General features: G+C 39.7%; 6 protein-coding genes and 1 long non-coding RNA gene across 10 annotated transcripts; 2 read left to right on the plus strand and 5 right to left on the minus strand.

The window, feature by feature from the left end:
* Positions 1–219: 219 nt before the first annotated feature.
* On the plus strand, positions 220–8,004 carry AT4G29790 (serine/arginine repetitive matrix protein). The gene is made up of 15 exons (NM_119125.3): positions 220–601; positions 1,539–2,057; positions 2,138–2,390; positions 2,831–3,123; positions 3,336–3,515; positions 3,651–4,397; positions 4,510–4,607; positions 4,709–4,759; positions 4,846–4,934; positions 5,424–5,882; positions 6,005–6,079; positions 6,257–6,327; positions 6,422–6,479; positions 6,604–6,826; positions 6,915–8,004. The coding sequence occupies exons 2-15, from the start codon at positions 1,657–1,659 to the stop codon at positions 7,550–7,552; spliced, it is 3,636 nt and encodes a 1,211-aa protein (NP_194708.1). The 5' UTR covers positions 220–601; positions 1,539–1,656; the 3' UTR covers positions 7,553–8,004.
* A 69-nt stretch (positions 8,005–8,073) lies between these two features.
* Positions 8,074–10,254, minus strand: PLP8 (PATATIN-like protein 8). Of its 2 annotated transcripts, none has more exons than NM_001203937.2 (2): positions 8,703–10,254; positions 8,074–8,608 (listed from the first exon to the last, which is right to left on the minus strand). In NM_001203937.2, exons 1-2 carry the CDS (start codon positions 9,963–9,965, stop codon positions 8,291–8,293), a joined length of 1,581 nt encoding a protein of 526 aa, NP_001190866.1. In that variant the 5' UTR covers positions 9,966–10,254; the 3' UTR covers positions 8,074–8,290. The 2 variants fall into 2 exon arrangements, with proteins under 2 accessions (NP_001190866.1, NP_194709.2); NM_119126.3 differs by having other exon boundaries at positions 8,260–8,605; positions 8,703–10,039.
* Positions 10,255–10,391: 137 nt separating this feature from the next.
* Positions 10,392–12,813, minus strand: MKK2 (MAP kinase kinase 2). Of its 3 annotated transcripts, none has more exons than NM_119127.4 (8): positions 12,594–12,813; positions 12,394–12,478; positions 12,004–12,138; positions 11,637–11,861; positions 11,370–11,552; positions 11,053–11,276; positions 10,923–10,968; positions 10,392–10,844 (listed from the first exon to the last, which is right to left on the minus strand). In NM_119127.4, the coding sequence occupies exons 1-8, from the start codon at positions 12,668–12,670 to the stop codon at positions 10,728–10,730; spliced, it is 1,092 nt and encodes a 363-aa protein (NP_194710.1). In that variant the 5' UTR covers positions 12,671–12,813; the 3' UTR covers positions 10,392–10,727. The 3 variants fall into 3 exon arrangements, with proteins under 3 accessions (NP_194710.1, NP_001031751.1, NP_001119079.1); NM_001036674.2 differs by having other exon boundaries at positions 10,468–10,844; positions 12,394–12,505; positions 12,594–12,732; NM_001125607.1 differs by having other exon boundaries at positions 10,468–10,968; positions 12,394–12,505; positions 12,594–12,698.
* Positions 12,814–13,108: 295 nt separating this feature from the next.
* Positions 13,109–14,945, minus strand: CFIM-25 (homolog of CFIM-25). The gene is made up of 7 exons (NM_119128.3): positions 14,562–14,945; positions 14,425–14,470; positions 14,231–14,324; positions 14,067–14,140; positions 13,892–13,978; positions 13,681–13,791; positions 13,109–13,547 (listed from the first exon to the last, which is right to left on the minus strand). Exons 1-7 carry the CDS (start codon positions 14,744–14,746, stop codon positions 13,476–13,478), a joined length of 669 nt encoding a protein of 222 aa, NP_567835.1. The 5' UTR covers positions 14,747–14,945; the 3' UTR covers positions 13,109–13,475.
* Positions 14,946–14,987: 42 nt separating this feature from the next.
* On the plus strand, positions 14,988–16,729 carry VIP3 (Transducin/WD40 repeat-like superfamily protein). The gene is made up of 2 exons (NM_119129.3): positions 14,988–15,495; positions 15,960–16,729. The coding sequence occupies exons 1-2, from the start codon at positions 15,157–15,159 to the stop codon at positions 16,584–16,586; spliced, it is 966 nt and encodes a 321-aa protein (NP_194712.1). The 5' UTR covers positions 14,988–15,156; the 3' UTR covers positions 16,587–16,729.
* AT4G08225 lies at positions 15,037–15,652 on the minus strand. Its single transcript, NR_142189.1, has one exon. It is a non-coding gene; the product is annotated as an other RNA (long non-coding RNA).
* MTO2 (Pyridoxal-5'-phosphate-dependent enzyme family protein) lies at positions 16,645–18,593 on the minus strand. The gene has a single exon (NM_119130.3): positions 16,645–18,484. The coding sequence runs from the start codon at positions 18,441–18,443 to the stop codon at positions 16,863–16,865; it is 1,581 nt and encodes a 526-aa protein (NP_194713.1). The 5' UTR covers positions 18,444–18,484; the 3' UTR covers positions 16,645–16,862.
* Between the last annotated feature and the right edge of the window lie 450 nt (positions 18,594–19,043).

Genomic DNA, 19,043 nt, shown 5'->3' on the forward strand with positions numbered 1-19,043 from the left:
TAAACATAGTCATGATTCCATTGATTTAAAACTTAAAAGTTTCTAATCATGTTTTTTTTTACAAACGTGAATGTGGATTAAATGAGATTTCAATGGAAAGAAAACAAAGAATTGGAGATGCAAATTTCCTTAAAAGCCATTAAGCTTACTTTGTGATTGTGATTATCCAAGTATATAATTTAATTCATAAACAGTAACAATAATCTTCATTCATCAATCGTCGCAGCTTATTTCCTTAAAAAGCCAATATAAGCTACTTTTCAAGCCGGCTTGACTCATACATATTACCAGATTACCCCAACAGTCACCATGAGGGGACGAATCTCCTCTGGGGTTAACCAATGGGTACTATCGTAATTTCACAATCACCAATACCATTGCCGATCAAAAACAGCAAGCAACGAACGCGCGGTTCGTCTCGATCCCGTCCTCTCATGGCTGTTGTCGTTGCAGAGACGTCGTTGATTTTCGATTTCGATTTCAAGCTTTTCACGTACTCATTGGAACGATCCAATCTCAAAAGTCTCTGATTTTGGGAGAGAGCTTCGTTAAACTCAGCGCGAATTGTAATTTCCCTTTTGCCGCGATTTTGGATTACAAGGTACGAGGTTTTTGATTTCTCATCTTCAATGATTGAAGTTTGATCTGGGTTCTAGAATTCTAATTCTGTGTGTTGCCCTTTGTTTTATTCGGCTTATTGAAGATGCTTGACTTCGTTTTATGAAGTTCGTATCTTTTTTGATTCAGTTCTCTTCTAGGGTTTTCTTGTGTTAGAGCTCTGAATTTTGGTAATTTTTTTGGTAATGAAGTTTGATTATGGTGGAAACACGAATTTTCAGGAGAAGGGTTAGTTCAATTTTATACTTTTGCTTGGAAAAGTAATATGTTTGAAGTTGGACATTTAGTTTCATAATTAGTCGGCAATGCAGATAAGCTGTGAAGAAGACATTTAAAGGAATTATCTTTCGTTCTTTTCGAATTGAATATGGTGTTGGGGTTGGTTTAGGTATTTTGTTTGGATTGGTGATTCTTCAACACATTTCACCTGGATCTTAGTTAGAGAAAGAAAGGACAGTTCCATGTTAGACTTGTTTGTGTAGTTCAGTTGCCACTTGACTAGAACTTCTCCTTTTTTTTGTACATTAGCTAAATGGGTAGATTCATTTTGTTTCCTTATTTGTTGAAGCTCTTTTATTGGGTTGGTTAGTTGCTTCGTTTTAGATGAAAATTATATGCGGTGTTATATGGCTCTGAGCATGTTTCCGGAAGTTGCTGGCTTAATGAAGCAAATACATGCGAAGATTATGTGAAGAACCTAAAGTACTCTGAAACCAAATTTATACTTATATTCTAGTGTTTCTATTTATGTATAGATTTTAAAATTTTTATGTTTTTTTTTGGTTTTAAGACTTGGTTAGTGCAAATGGAATGGTTCATTATCTTGGTTGTTTTTATGTATACTCTTGTTTCTATTGCAATGTCATTCTCGTGGTCAATGTTTGTTGCTAAGGTTTTGATTCCATTTGTCACTTTTGCAGGTGAAATAATTTGACAGCTGAGGATTTAAGCATTTATGTGCTGCAACTCTGCAAGCTTGTCATGTACCACTGTTTGTATATTGTTTATAAATAAAACAGTGGACTTAAAGTTAAGGGAATGTCAGCACCTGGGAAGTTTGATTATTCTTCTGGTGGGCCAGAGAGGCCTTTATACAGGTCCAACTTAGCTGCACAAATGGAAAGATCTAGTAGCTTTCGTGAGACGATGGAACATCCTGTCTCGTCATCTCACCCGAGCATGTTGAGGAGCACTTCACCAATAGCACAAACCGATGTAACAAACTTTTTTCAGTGTTTGCGTTTTGATCCTAAGGTGGTTGCCGCAGATCATAAGTCTATTCGTCAAGGTGACTTTAAGCGTCATGTGAATATCGCTCTTGGGATTCAAGGAGATGAATCTCCAAGCACACCACTGAAAGGGAAGTTAATTCCATCTCCTATACCAGAAGAGATCAAGAGGTTAAAGGCTGGTCTGCGCGAAAACAATGTGAAGGCCAGGTAATTTTTATACGATAAGTTAAGAAATCTTCTTTGGAGTTCCGAGTCCAGTTTAGCTAATTGAATTTTTGTTGTTGCAGGGAGCGTTTGAAAATTTTCAACGAAGCTTCTTCTGTATTTAACAAGTTTTTTCCTAGTGTACCTACAAAGAAAAGGTCTCGTCCAGAAGGATTTTCTAATGACCGCTCAGGTGATCGTTTGGCTTTAGGGCCAGGTATGGGTAAAATGGGAATCCAAGGTCAGACTCTGCCTGGTTGTTTTGAGCTTGACCAGCAAAAGCTGGACGAACGACCTAAAAGTGGTGCATTGAATAAGCGGACACGTACTTCCATGGTAAGTCCTGATTTTTGTTTGACAACACATGCTTTAGGTCGGTTCATACTTAAACTGAACAGACCTTTTGTGTCATGATGTAGTCTTCTATAGGTGCATATTTTGATTCAGTGTTTGGTTCTGTTATTCTAGAAAAAAAGTTAGAAATGGTAGTAGTGGAGAAAATTCTCGTTTAAGATAATTGTGCTTCCAAATGTGATGCATGTGAAATATTGTTTTCAAAGCAGGGTAAATTAGTTAGAATTACTCTTCTTAGATCTACATAGTTTCTCAATTGCTTTTTCTTTTCTTTCATGCTTGTGTTCTGACCTTAAAAATTCTTTTGATACTACAGGGTTGTTGTTTTTAATTTTGATTCTGAATTTTGAAAGCATCTGGCAGCTATTCCATTATTTGCTATTACTAATACAAATGTTTTAATTTTGCTATATGTGATTCAGATGGATGTTCGAAGTAATGCTATTGTTCGACAATCAGCCGGTGTAGACAGGGATAAAGACACAATGAGGCTGGCAAACCATAATGCAGTTCAGGGTGAAGATCGATCTTCAATTGGTATTGATGGTTGGGAAAAGTCGAAAATGAAGAAAAAACGATCTGGCATCAAAACAGATGGTCCTTCTAGTTTGGCTTCAAATAAAGCTGTTGATGGTTATAGGGACTTGAAACAGGGCATACCGAAATTAGCTGTTGATTCCCGCTCGAGATTGAATGGTGACTCAAACATGTTAAGGTATGGCCTACTGTATTAGATCATAACTTTTTTGGTTCAATCAGTTAAAAGATCCATTGTTTGGAGTTGATTAGGAAAATACTCCCAAATAGATTTCTTTCCTATTTTTAAATGATTAGATTGATTCTTATAACATTGGATAGATGCGATTTTACGCTCTCTTCTGATGGCTATTCAATTGGTAACAGTTCCTGGTTGAATTAATTGTGCAGGCATGGGGCAGTGAATGGCGCTGTTCCATATGGGAGATCTGATAGCCTCTCTCAGCAGACAGGTTTGGCAGCGCGTTCCTTGCTCTCCAGGGATTCCGATCACAATCCGTTGTACAATGAGAAGAGAGAACGAGCTACTGGTTCAGATAAGGAAAGGGTGAATCTCAGGGCTGTCAACAAGTATGTTAACAAACTTACAATCTTAACCACATCTGTCAATTTTTCTCCTGATCTCATTTGTCAAATTTTTAGCCTCTATTCTTCTTCCTGATGATTCTTTTTTATTCCTGTTACTCTCTGCTGGGTTCATTGCAGGTCAAATATTCATGATGAATCCAATTCTTCAAGTCCGACTTCAAACCTAAAAATAAGTGCTTCAGTTCGTGGTCCAAGATCGGGATCAGGGCTGCCGCCGAAACTTTCTCCGGTTGTCCATAACACTCCCTCTCCAAGTGATTGGGATATTGCTGGCTGTACAAACAAACCTCCATTGTTGTCTGGGGTTCCCAATCGCAAGCGTATGACATCGAATCGGTCTTCATCACCACCTGTAACTCAATGGGCCAGTCAAAGACCACAAAAGATCTCCCGTGTTGCAAGGAGAACGAACTTGGTCCCCATTGTTTCGAGCAATGATGACATTCCGTCATCGGATAACATGTCAGATGTTGGTTGTAGTGAAACAAGTTTTGGATTTTATAGACGCTCGCCTGCAGCTTCTCCACAAATGAAAATGAAAGGTGAAAATAGCTTGTCTACAACAGCTTTATCTGGAAGTGAAGAATTCAGCCCCCCTGAGATCAAATCTAAAGACAAGGGAAAACAATCTGATGAGGTAAATGGTAAAACTTCTCAGAATGTTCCTAAAGTCTCCATCCCTGGTTTACAATCAAGAAAAAACAAACTTGCCTCTGGAGAAGAGCTTGGGGATGGTGTGAGGAGACAAGGAAGGACAGGCCGTGGCTTTGCTTCAACAAGGTCTGTCAACCCAATGGGAGTAATGAAACATGGAACAGCAAAACAACTTCGCAGTGCAAGAAATGGTTCTGACAAGAATGAAAGGTAGGGAATCCTGTCTCTAAGTATTTCTCGTTTTCAGTTTTCTAGTATTTAAGAAGTGTTTGGGTTTCATGAGGCTTATTTCCTAGTTTTTTTTTTCATATGGTTACTGCAGCAGGGCAGGTCGTCCACCCACTAGGAAACTCTCTGACCGCAAGGCTTACAAACGTCAGAAAAATACAGCGACCAATGCTACAACACTAGATTTTCTTGGTAAAATAATTTCAATTGATCAGAATTGTTCTTTGACAGGATTGATTTTTCCCCTCTTCTTTTATTTATGTTTTTTTTTGAAAAACTTCTTATTGGTTCAGATGATGGGCATGAAGAGCTACTAGCTGCTGTTAACTCGGCTATCAACTTTGGTAAGTAATTGTTCATGGTTCTCGTTAAGTTTATTTTTTCCAGAATTTTTTTAATCAAGAATAATTGGTTTGGTTCTTTGATGCAGCTCAAAATTTTCCTAGCTCGTTCTGGAAGCAAATGGAGCGCTACTTTTGCTTTATATCTGATGCACATATCAATTTCATGAAACAGCAGGTAAGTGGTTTTCCTGCATTTCGTAAGACAGTTAATACCCTTTAGACCTCATATCTGAAGGATGTGACAGATCATTTGTATATGTCTATTTCTTGAATCGTTGTATACCACTAATTAATACCAGTAGCACTCTACGTCCTGCATAGTAGTCTAGTAGGATGGGAGTTAAATGTGCTGCAGAGATTACTGTGATGCTGATTTCTAGTTTACGTAACACTAGCAAGGTTTTCATTATCGGGTGTGTATTTATATTAGTTTCATTTGTCCCAAGGTATTTATACTCACCCCAACCAATCCCTAAATGTGAAAAAGAAAAATCCAAAAATGTGAAATATGGTAGGAAATGTGTGTAGATTTGTAATGTTACGTGATCTGATGATACATAGCATTTGTGAGCTGTTTGCCCACAGTTTTGTAAAGACAATTACGGCTCTAATAATATGTTGACTCTTCATTTTAGATAAATGTTATAACCATTTTCTCTCTCAGGGCGAACTCTCCTTCATGGGTACTACACCTGGTGGGACATCTTCAGACTTTGATAGTCATGAAATATTTCCCGAGGAACTTGCAAGTAGCAAAGTGGATTCTAAAGCTGCCCCCCTTTATCAGAGATTGCTATCAGCTCTAATTTCCGAGGACTCAGCCAGTGTAAATGAAGATTTACAATTTGATGGATTTGGAGCCGATGTTGAGTCAGAATTCAGTGTTTTGAATCATATGATGGAGTTCAATGGTTATAGGAGCGATAGACTGGAATTTGATGAGCTAGAAGATGATGTGTCTGTTATCCCGCTCAAGGGTGTTAATAGCTCAGCACACCATGTCAATGGAAGACTTTCAGATCATTTATCCATCGACTTCTCAGACATTCAGTATGAAACTTTGGGGATAGATGAGAAGATTTATATGGAAGCTCAATCTATTGGAATTTGCTTGGACCCCATGGTATATATCCCCACGAGTTTCTGTTATTTCAGAAATGCTGCTTGCTTATATGCTATTGGAATTGGACTCTAATTTCTATAGTTCCTAGCGGATTGATGTGTGACTGTTGTGTTTTCTTGCAGCCTAGTATTTCAAACGTGGAAGATGAAGGAATTGTTGATGACATCAAAACGTTAGAGGAAGCTATTTGTGAGGTGGTATGTTCTCTCACGTGCTCTTATCTTTTTGTCAAAACAATATAGCGTTGGCAAATTATGATTTTTTGTCGCTTCAATCTATCTTGGCCATTTTTCATGTCGTAGCAGTAAAGGACAAAGTACAACTGTGTTCTCTAGATAGCTAACTTTGTGATGTTGTCTATCTTAAAATTTAAGGTTTCCAAGAAGAAAGATATGTTGAATCGGCTATTAAAGCCTGCCCTAGAGATGAAAGAACGTCAGGAGAAGTAAGATTTGTCTTTCTTCCGCTTTTACTTGCATGCCTTTAATGATCTAGACTGTGATCTGACGGTTTTGTGCTGACATTTTTTCCTTACACAGGGAGTTTGAGCGGCTCGGTTATGAAAAACTCATCGAAATGGCATATGAAAAGAGCAAGGTAAATTCTCTCATAAAGGGGTTCACTTTTCAGATTTATTCCACTGTTGACCCTTTTTCCTCTTCGTTTTCTGATATAGTCCAGTTTCATGTTTTGATTATCATATATGGATTTTATTTTACAGGCAAGTCGGCGGCATCACTCTGCAAGTGGAAAGAGTTCGGCGACTAAGATATCAAAGCAGGCCGCGTTTGCTTTTGTGAAAAGGACACTTGAAAGATGTCGTCAATTCGAAGAAACAGGCAAAAGTTGCTTTAGTGAGTCCACATTTAAGAATATCATCATTGCCGGGTTGACACAATTTGAAGATAATCCCACAGACAAGGAAGATATTCTATCAGCTTCAAGTATGATATCGTTTTTCCTTTACAGAACATTGAACTATGTTTTCAAATCCAGAAACTCTCTGTTAATTTTAATCTTTCTTTTTTTCAGCACTCATGGGATCACAACCAAGCTCATCATTGGCATTGCCAATGACACAGAGCACGGAGAATCATGCCAATTCTTCTGAAAATGCTTTACGGGAAGGCAGAGATGAAATGATGTGGTCAAATAGAATGAAGAAGAGAGAATTGCTGCTTGATGATGTGGGTGGGAAACCACTATCAAGCAGTACGAAAGGAAAGAGAAGTGAGAGGGACAGAGATGGAAAAGGACAGGCTTCTTCGTCAAGAGGCGGAAGCACTAACAAGATCGGTCGGCCTGCGCTTGTAAATGCCAAGGGTGAACGGAAATCAAAAACAAAACCGAGGCAAAAAACAACTCCGATGTTTTCTTCTTCTTCTACTTGTGTCAATATCGTGGAGCAAACCAGAACATCATTGTCGAAAACAACTAACAGCAACAACAGCGAGTATAGTAACTTGGAGACACTGGATGAGTCAGAGCCTCTTGACCTATCTCACCTGCAGATACCAGACGGTTTAGGTGGTCCAGATGATTTCGATACACAAGCAGGAGATCTAAGCTCATGGTTGAACATCGATGATGATGCATTACCAGATACTGATGATCTCCTTGGACTTCAAATACCCATGGATGATCTTTCAGACTTAAACATGATGGTATAAGGTCTTTCTCTCTCTTTATTTCTGTATAGTCTCGTTTGTTATACCATTAGCGATGAAGAAAGATGAAGGCAAGTTTTGGTCCCCTGAAAGGATAACCAGTCACCATAATCGGTTATTTGGGTAGGCTCCAGCAAACTAGGCGATATAGGTTCTGATTATTTTTCTTCTTCATCATCATCTTTTAGGGTTCTTTCTTTCCCTTTCTTATAGTTGAATTACGTGGGTGGTGAAACTGTTTTTGTTTATTGGGTAATTGGGTTTGGCTCCGGTGGTTAAGATAGGTCCGGTAGTTCAACTTCAGGAGAGGAAAACGAGTGATAGTAATGTTGTGTAGTGATATATAGTTAAGTGGGCAGGTCTTCTTCGTCTTTTTGGCATTTTGTAGCTTTCATAACCTCAGAACCATTATTATTGCCTCTGTACATACACACATTTTATGTTCCTTAATAATTAAAAAAAAAAAAATCAGCTTTTAGTGCAAGAAACAGGTCTCACTCTAACATATTATGCTAACAAGTCATCATCAATCACGCCTTCGATTTGCTAACATATAGTGTTATGAATTGAATAACTTGGAGTTAAGATATCAAAATGAATTTTGAAAGGACATTATGAAATATGAAACTAAAATAATGACTTGTATATTTGAATCGCACTCTAATTCTCCCTTTCAAGTAAATATCAACGTCGAAACAAAAGGTATGAAAAACCAATAGGAAGCACCAAAAACAGGTGTTTTCATCTATCTTTAGATATGAGAGTGAGAGTTGCGTTTATAGCATTGCGGTTAGTTTTGGACACAGCTTGCTTTAGCGTTACGGTTGGAGACGCTCTAACACTTCGTCGCTGCTGCTCAATGACAAGCTCGCTCGCAAACCACTCTATTTTCTCTGAATTGCTCATTTCTCCTATCCTTTTGCTTCCGAACAAAACCGACTCCACATTGTTTTGCTTCAACATCTCATCAGCTATCTCCGTCAGTTTCTTCACATTCTCTGCTCTTGGATCCGTGTCCACGTTCGGTCCACAAGCTCCTAATCGCGATCCATTTGCCTGCTGCACCACAATTTATTTCTCTAATGATTTTTTCATCCAAAAAACGCCAAAACATACAACGTTGTCTCCAATCATGATAAAAAAGAAAAAAAACCTGAATGCGAACGTAATTACTACTTCGGTAAGGCCCAAAGCCCATAGCAACAGCTTGATCAACAAACTCAGCAGACCCATCACCAGAGATTCTCGCCATGGGCCGAGCCCATTCCTTAACGCGCCAATTCTTAACCTGTTCATAATCATAATTCACTTCAAAAAGCTGACCAGTCCCAAGCGACAACACCAACAAATCCTCCACTCCTTTCACCGCCGGGAACTCCTGTTTGTTATGAAACACGTGCGTTATCGCCGCCGCCGTCGGATTACTCATCGCTAATCCACCCCCCACCGCAACGCACCGCGTTTTCCCGTCGACGGAACACGTGCGAACCGGATCAAACGTCCCCGGCTCCGCCCATGTGGCACGGCAAATATCTCGGAGACGAAAATCGAAACTGTCGCTTTCTAACGCGTCGGCGCGTGAGAATAGAAACGGAGCCGTGCTTGAGAGATCGTAGCAAGAGATGAGAATTGGTTTGAGTGTGTCTTTAAGCGTTAGATCGGCGAATGATGCTTTCATTGCTTTTTCTAGCTTCGCCGTTGCGGCGGTTACTGAAGATGATCCGGATCCGGATCCAGATCTTATGACCCGTTTAATCGCCGCTCCTGCTCCTCCTCCTCCACTTCCGCTCCCTGATCTGTAGAATCCTTCTGCGTTCTCTACGAGAAATTTCCAAGTGTCCTCCGCCTTGAAAATCGGGCGGTTGCCGTCTCTTGTCGCAAATATCATCGCAGCGAATACTCCACCGACACCTGATCCGGCAGCGACGTCGAAGTAATCGGCGATTCGAGCGTTTGGATCGCCGGATTTCTCTTTCAGCATTTGCTCTAAATAGATTAGGGATTTTCCCGCCAAAAGACCTCTCATACCGCCACCGTCAATGCTCAAAACGCAGATTCTTCCTCTCGGACTTCTGAAAGATGAAGACGGTGTTCCCGGGAGAACGACGCCGTTTGGAGTCAACGGTGATCTGGGAGAAGGACCTGCTTCGGAATCACCGGGTCGTAATGGACTCTGAGGAATCCATAGTAGCCTTGGGTCTTCGTAACCAAAGAGAAATTTGCTTTCGAGAATTGAGAAGATCTCGTAATTGAGCTTATCATCGGGTTCGTGTGATCGAGCCGTTGATAACGTTGGACTGGTTTGAGTCCTCTCGTAATTTCCAGGAGTGTTGGGAGCTGTGTGATTGACAAAATGCTTCTTCTTCCCTTTGGAGGAAACTGACAATGGCGGTGGCTTTTCGTAGCGCCGATTCATAATCGTTAGCTTTTAGACAAACCTTGAAATTGAAGCTTCCGTAGCTATAGTATGAGAGGTGTTTTTCAAAGACGTGTGCAAAAGATTTTAAAAATAGATTTTGATTTGGATTTTGTATGAACCAAATGGTGTATGTTAGCATGACATGGCTAAGCACTACTCGTGTGCTTGGAAAGGTCTGGTACCCACGTCCGATGCCTCCTCCAGCAAATTTAGCTCATATAGAATTTTCTTTTCTATCTTCTTTATTCTTGAGTAAACATATACTAATTTATTTAATTTGTTTAAACATAGCAGTTTATTGGTTGGTTGGCAGATATACCTAATATATCCAATCACATAAAAGTATTCGAGGAATGTTATTAATTTATCTGAGTGCAATCTAAATTATCTAATTAAAAAACAGTATAACACAGTTCACATTTTCTTACTCGAATCTCAGTTTTCACATCGAACAGTTAGATTGTGGAAGCTTTCTTAAAAGACAAGAAGAAAAGTGAATGAAGTCAAAATTTGAGACATAAGAACAGATGATTCTTCTTTTCCCAAATGGATTCCAATCTAACGTATCACAAAACATGAATTCCAAGTGAATTTTTTTAAATAAACACTCTCATGTACCTTATATATCTATAATCTTAAAATACAGCAATTTAATATATCTATATGTATTATAAAGATCATTTTATCACTGGAAGGTAAAACAAGAAATCTTCAGATGATAACAGGAACCAGATGGTGATATTATGTCTCCCTTGTAGTTTACACGGAGAACGTACCAGACAGGTTCCCAAGTGTTGCAAGTGGCGATCCTGCATCTGTGAAGTAGGACGCGAGATTGATCCCCGAGTAGTCGTATTTGTTCAAGAAAGGATGTTCCTGAAATTGTTTGACACAGAGTATGATTCAACATTTCAATGGATGAAAAACATGCAAAAGGGATTATATAAAACAAACCATCAGTTCCTTTGCAGAGCTTCGACTGTTTGGATCCTTCTGCAAACTGGATGAGAGTGTAGAGTGGAATATGTTAACTTAGTAAAGTAATCTCAGTAAAAGAGGGAGCAGGAATTTTTTGAGAGATTACCATGTGGAGATGAATGAAGATAACTCAGGGGAGAAATTTCCTGAAGGAAGAGCGGGTGGCGGTTGGTCAACAATGGCTTCCATCAACTCGAAAACACTGGTCCATGTTTCCTCTTGATTCGGAGGTGCATAAGGGAACTTTCCTGTTGCACATTCGAGTACTACTAAACCCAAGCTCCATATATCACTTTTATTTCCGTACTTGTTTCCAACGATTCTCTCTGGCTGTAAAAAGGAAAAATTAAGATTCTCAATTTTTATAACACTCGAAAGGGGTTTCAAACTAGTCAATGCTCAAGAGACAAATAAGATACTTACAGACATATAATTGTAAGTCCCCACAAATGTGTTTGCTAAACCTGCGGTGTTTGTCATAACGGTACTCACACCAAAGTCAGTTATTTTGACTTCTCCTCTGTGGTTGATCAACAGATTGGATGGTTTCAAGTCACGATGGATGATATGCCTATCGTGATGAAGATAGATTAATCCTTGAAGCACCTGCAATAACAGAACCAATAAATCACATCAATCAACCAATTAACAGTGAAGCGTATAGTTTCCTGTGTATCCTGTGTTTCTTACTTGTCTAAAGATGGCAGAAAGATAGGAGTCAGGGATGGCTTTAACTGACTTGAGAAAGTCTGCTAGAGATCCTCCGTCCATGTACTCCAAGATTAGTGAGATTGCGCCATTGTCATAAAATGACTGGTACGAGGTAACAAGATTTGGACACTGTGACGATTGATTTATTTTGAGCTCTTGTGCAATTGCCTTGCGAATTGCTTCATCAATATTTAGTTGAATGACCTAATCATATAGCATCAGAGTTATGCACAGTGAGTGACAAGGCAAGGAAGAAAAAGATTTGTAAATCTTCAAACACAGAGAAAAGATGAGGAATTTAGCTCATCATATACATAAAAGAATCTGAAGGTTAACCAATGAGTACCTTCAAGGCGAAAAATTGGCCAGTCCATTTGTGTTGAACCAGCTGAACAACACCACTACTTCCTTTGCCAATGACTTTAACCATATCCAAATCCGACAAGCTCAGCTGATCATCAGCTGGCTTAATTGGAGACAGCTGAAACACAGTCGCAAACGAAACAGATTACAAACAGTAATCTAGAAGATATGAGCTTAATCCCTGAGTTTCTCTATCCAGAACTACAGAAATGATCTTAAGAAGGTTCTAATTATGATCAGATCCACCAACCACATTACAGTTAATGCATTCAAACTCAACAAAATCTTCATATGCAGTACAAATAAACAATCAAACCTAACACTCGCGAAATTCAGTAAAATCAGCACCGAACGAGGAAGAGGAAAGACTTACGACTTCAGGCTCCAATTGAGAAATGATTCGAACTCCATCCTTGTTAACACGTAGATCTCCATCCTTAAACGTACCGCTTTGAGTCCTACAGAGAGAACCAAAACCTTTCCTCCTTCAAAAACAAAACCAGAGACATTTCCACACACAAATACATCTATCTATCCACAGATCCATGGAGAAAGAGAGATCGAGAAACATACAGGAATTTGGTGATGGATTGCTCGCCAGCAACAGGAATTGCGAGCTTGAGATTATTGCTGAATCCACCTTTCTTCATCGTCTTCGTCTACTTCGTTCTTCGCTTCTTCCTTTTTGTTGTTTCCTCGTCATTATATATTAAGTAAAACACAGTTTTAAGCATAATTCATGTACTTTTCAGCCAGAAATTGGAATTTGGAAATAAAACAGCCATTAATTAATATTAGTCAAGCACATGTTCACGACGTTGACCAACGACTTAGAGACTTTCCCATTTACTACTTCTTTTTCCCGGTTTTCTTTGACCGAAAAGTTTTAATCCACATTTTAACCGGAAACAAACCGGTTAATTCAGTGATTCTTCGTTCTTTAGCTTTTGGTTTTTAAACACTCCCAAAATCACCACTACAACAAAACGCTAACGCAGAATGCCAAACTAACGTTTGATATTTATAGAAAGTTTTCAATATTTCAAATATTGTTTGATCAAATACAATAAACACATATAACAAACAGTAAAATCTTTACTTATGTTTCTCGGTTTCATGTTTGAAGATAACAAGGTTTTCTTCAACAAGGAATATACAAATAAGCATACACCCCTATATTTGTTTTACTCATGTATACATTCAATTACACATCGAAATTATCACACAAAGAAAAATTGTTTCGAATTGATTAATCTATCTATCAGTATACTTCATGTCTAGTCTCTATAACCAACAAGAACATGCTATTCTTCAACATTGTCTATATATTATAAGCCCTATATACATTATATAGTCACAGACTCAGAGAGGCTCCACAAACGATTTCCCCAAACATAATCCTATCACAAATTGCGGGGGGCAAGAGCTACTAGAGGCAATGATCATGAGGTTCGTTCATATCTCCATCATGTTGAAGGAGAATTTCGAAAGAAGCTTAGGAATTTGCGACATGATCGGCCCATAAGTCTGCAACGCATAAATGAAACATCACAACACATAATTAAATACAGCTTGATTGACTGACCCTGTTAGTTTTACCAGGAACATCGATTAAAAGTTCACGATGAGTTAAGGGCAATGCAAGTAAGATAGTACATACCTTTTCATTTTCATGGAGTTGACACAATGGAACAGCGAGGAGTTTGAAGTTCTTAGGCACAACAAACTGTTGATGTACCGGTAATCTCACAAGAAAAAGCTTTGTGCATTCCTACACAAAAGATGAGGATAGAGCAGAGCTTTTAGTATAAGCGCAAATCTTCAAAAGTCTCAACTTTTTCTTACAATGAAAGTGAAACTAACTAACCAACCTTTGGGTGTTTAATATTAGGTGGCAAGAAAGGATACATCAATGTCTCAAAGTTGGGTCTCCACCACATCCCAATACATTCTCCTACCTACAACAATGTTGTAATTAGAGAGACCATTCTTAAGCCAGAAACAATCAGATACAAAAGCACTTTAACAAGAAGCCATAGTTCCTACCTCATAACCCGAAACACCCACATTTTCGTTAACCGATAGCTTTGATGCTAGTTTCCGTTTTAGACCTTCAATATCTAGAAGATTAAGGAGAAACATGACTTTAGCGTTTAGAATTGAGACAGCGATATTTATGCATAAAGATGCAAGGAAACAGCATACTAAACCTGATTCTCCAGGTCTCAAACGACCACCAGGAAGCTTGAAAATGGAGTTTCTATATTGAAGAAGCAAAACATGAGGATGCTTGAACAACTCAACCTGATGTGTCCCAACATTAGATTTTAATCAATCCTTTCAAACCAATTTTCCCTGTAAAACTTTTCAAAATCCCTAATTTGGCTACCAACTATAAAATTACCAGAAGAACAGCTTCAACGCAAGTTCTCAATCCATGAGCAGCATAACTTCAAAAGAAACAAAAAAGAAACTTTAGCTATAGATTAAAACAATAAGAAAAAAACCAGATGATCTAAATCACATCAAAACTCGATTTACTTGGATTTCAATCTGATGACTCGATCAGAGATAATCTCGTCCTTGACGCGAAGAGCTTCTTTTGAACCGAAGTAGTAGCTGCTAAGCGGGTATAAATCAACCATCAAGTCATGAACGACATCGTTTCGTCTCGTCGTGTTGTCACTGATCTCCTCCATATCTAACGCTCGAGCTTCTTCACCCATTTTCTGCCCGTAAAATTCAAAGACGAGAGCTAAAAGCGATCTCAATCGATTAAAATTAAATAACAGAGAGACCACGAGAGCAGAGAAGACGCAAGAAGAAGAGTGAAGAAAGGTGTCGTAGTCGGATCACTGAGACGTGGCGGCTCCAGAGAGTACTTCTCCGCAATTAGCTGACGACGGCGGGAGAGTGAGGAAGAAGATATTAATGGGCCTGTTACGATATTAATGGGCCTTTAGTAGTAAACAAGAATACGGAACGATGTTAAACACTCTATTGTTTCCAACTACTAAAAACGACGCGAGTTTCTATTTTATAACTAAAAAACGAGAATCAAAGTCTCTGTTTCAAATTTGGGTCTTTTGCTTCTTCTTGCTCACTTGAGGAAACACAGTAAAAACCTAAAAAGAGAATGAAACTCGCAGGTCTGAAATCGATCGAGAACGCTCACGAAGATTCCGTTTGGGCAGCGACGTGGGTTCCGGCGACGGAAGATCGACCGGCGTTGCTTCTGACTGGATCTCTTGACGAGACGGTGAAGTTATGGCGACCGGACGAGCTGGATCTTGTGCGGACTAATACTGGACACTCTTTGGGAGTAGCAGCTTTGGCTGCGCATCCTTCTGGGATTATTGCAGCATCTTCTTCGATTGATAGCTTTGTCCGTGTGTTTGATGTTGATACTAATGCTACGATTGCTGTTTTGGAAGCTCCTCCTTCTGAGGTTTGGGGAATGCAATTTGAACCTAAGGTAATTGACTCAATGAGATTGCCTCCAATTTTAGGGTTTTGAAGGATTTTGGGTTGTTTTGTGGTGAAAGAATTCGATTGCTTCATTGAATTTCACTTCTTAGTTGCGAGTAATGCTTCTCCTGATCTATATAACAATGCTTGGGTACTATATGGAATTGCTGAGTATCGTTTGAATCTGTAGCTCTGATCAGATAGGGTCATCTACTCTGCTCGGAAAATAGATCTAGATCATCTTCTGATTTTTCATTGAGTCTTATATAGTAGATTAAGAACAATTTATTGGTGCTTTGATGATAAATCTTGATTTGGTATGATAGAATTTTGACCTGGTGACTATCAAGTATCAGTGCAATGATCTCTCTTTTAGTTTGCAGTGGAGTTTTTATTTGCTTCTGAGCTTATAATTTCAACATTACTCTTTAGAATGGTGCTCTGCTAACATAGTATTTTACATGTTCCAAGGGTACGATCCTTGCTGTTGCAGGTGGAAGTAGTGCCTCAGTCAAGCTTTGGGACACTGCAAGCTGGAGATTAATCTCAACTCTATCAATCCCACGCCCAGATGCACCAAAACCTTCCGATAAAACCAGCAGCAAGAAATTCGTTCTCTCGGTGGCTTGGTCTCCTAATGGGAAACGACTTGCTTGTGGTTCAATGGATGGTACGATCTGTGTTTTTGATGTTGACCGCTCAAAGCTACTTCACCAGCTAGAAGGTCACAATATGCCTGTAAGGTCCCTTGTGTTCTCCCCTGTAGACCCGAGAGTCCTCTTCTCTGGATCAGATGATGGGCATGTGAACATGCACGATGCAGAAGGGAAAACGCTGTTGGGGTCCATGTCAGGGCACACGAGTTGGGTGCTGAGCGTTGATGCTAGCCCAGACGGTGGAGCCATAGCAACCGGCTCAAGCGATAGAACTGTGAGGCTATGGGATCTTAAAATGAGAGCTGCGATTCAGACAATGAGCAACCACAATGACCAGGTTTGGTCTGTGGCCTTTAGACCACCAGGTGGAACCGGTGTCCGGGCTGGTCGACTTGCTAGTGTCTCTGATGACAAGAGTGTATCGCTCTATGATTACTCATGAACAATTCGGTTTTTTGACTTTTTTCTTTTATGCATTCTCCAAGACGCATCTAGTTGTAACAATATAATCTGCAACAGGTTGATTTTGACCGGAGTCTTTAGATTTATCGCTTACACAAAAAACAAAGAAGATAAAATGATTCAAACTTTGCGATAGAACTTTATTGGAAAACTGAGAAACAGATAAAGATCACAGAGAGATGAGTTGAAGAGTAACGCAAACAAACGTCTAAAAGTTTTCAAAAAACAAAACAGCTAAAGATTATGGTCTTGTCTCTTATGACGTAAGTGTATTACTTCCTAAGTAACTCTTGAGAACATCCATGACAGCTCCGAAATCTGCTTTCACATCAACAGGAGGATTGGAGAATCTGCAAGCCATGTCAGGGATGGCATTGGAGTGATAATCTATCTTAGACTGAGTAAACTTCAACCCATGAGCAGTACTCACTACCACAGTTCGATCAGTCGGTGCAATCACTCCTTGATTCCTCAGCTTGAACAGAGCAGTTAGAGCAACACCTGTATGAGGACAGATAAACATTCCTGTCGAATCCGCTTGAGCCATCGCATCCATCAGCTCCTCCTCTGTGGCTTCTTCTACAATACCATTGCACTTCTTGAGAGCGTACACAGCTCTATCGATGGAGACAGGGTCACCGATCTGAATCGCAGAGGCGAAAGTGGTACTTGCAGTCATGGGCTTGAAGTCCTTCCAACCAGACTTGTAGTGCAAGTAAAGAGGATTAGCATTAGCTGCTTGTGCACAGACCATCCTCGGGATCCTATCGACAAGTCCCAGTTCTTGACACATCTTAAACCCTTTGTAAAAGGCATAGATGTTTCCTAGGTTACCTCCAGGAACAATCACCCAATCAGGAACTTGCCAATCAAACTGCTGCAAAATCTCAATAGCTGCAGTTTTCTGCCCTTCTAACCTCAAACTATTCAACGAATTCGCCAAATAAATCGGCAATTCCGCAGTTATCTCTCTAATCAGCTTCATACACCCATCAAAATCAGTGTCAATACTCAAAACAAACGCACCATTAGCTATCGGCTGAACCAGCTGAGCCATAGAGATCTTGTTCGCCGGTAAAAACACAATCGATGGGATTCCAGCGGAGGCGCAGTAAGCAGATAGAGCAGCAGAAGTATCTCCGGTGGAAGCACATCCGACACCAACCACAGGTCGTTTCATCTTTCTCAGACGATTAACTTGACTAACCAAAACAGTCATTCCAAGATCCTTGAAACTTCCTGTATGACTAATCCCACAGTGTTTCACCCACAGATCATTCATACCTAGAAACTGCTTACCAAATCTCTCTGCCCAGAACAGATTCGAGTTTCCTTCAAAAGCTGAAACGATGTCGTCGTCATCGATCTCAGGAAGAACCCACTCTTTCTTCGACCAAACACCCGATCCATAAGGCCATGTGCTTTTACCAACACGCGAATCGAAGAGATCACGCCAATACGCGCCATCGAATCGCTTCAAAGCCTCCATATCGTGTTCGACATCAAGCAAACCACCGGAGCGGCTACGGTACACGATCTCGTCGAGAGAGTAAGACTCCGTGGATCCAGGAGCTGCATTAAACGGAACGTATTTAGCTGAAAATGGATTCACGGCGTTGGAACGATTACGACGAGCCTCATCTCGAATGTTATCCTCGGTACGGTGAGGAGGCTTGACCGCTGTCTCGATCGGGGCTTTGATGTTGTTGCCATCGGCGGTACAGGAGATGACGACGGGGCGGTGGCGGAGGAGAGAGGTTGACCGGTGGCGGCGGATGGGGTCTTGTTTAGGGTTTAAGGACGATACAGAGGCATTGAAGAGACAAGACGAAGCCATTTTTTCTAGAGAATGAGAAGTGAGATGCGGCTGAGGATTTTGAGGAGAGGACACGAGTGAGAGAGAGAGAAAACTATATTCAGATACTTAAACCGGAAATGTCTTAGAACCGGCTAGTCGGTTTAAGCTTTTAGGTTAATTGGGATTATGTATGTGACGTAGAGAGATATTTTGGGCCCATTAATCATTCAAATATCTGGATCGCTTTCCGTATATAGCAATTGAATATTTATGTTTTGTCACGTTTTGCTTTAAACAGGCTAATAAAGTGCATGTTATAAGGAACATTCATGTTGATGACAAAAAGATAAAAGGTTACATTTGACCCAAAGAAAACAATAATGTTGAACATAAAAATTCACATAAGAATCACGTTTTAATTTTGATATAACACCAATACACCATCATGATATAGATTGAAACTCTAGTAGTAACAATGTGTAAGTTGGCCAAATTTGTAATCAATTAAATACTGCATCCAGAGGAATTTGATGGAAAATGAACAATTACATCTGAAAGCAACATGTGAACACTCCAAGTATCCCATATTACTTGGTTCGAATTGGAAATCTTTATAGAAACAAATATCAATTTGAACCG

The sequence above is a fragment of the Arabidopsis thaliana genome, chromosome 4, assembly GCF_000001735.4.
Source record: "Arabidopsis thaliana chromosome 4, partial sequence".
Taxonomy (NCBI): domain Eukaryota; kingdom Viridiplantae; phylum Streptophyta; class Magnoliopsida; order Brassicales; family Brassicaceae; genus Arabidopsis; species Arabidopsis thaliana.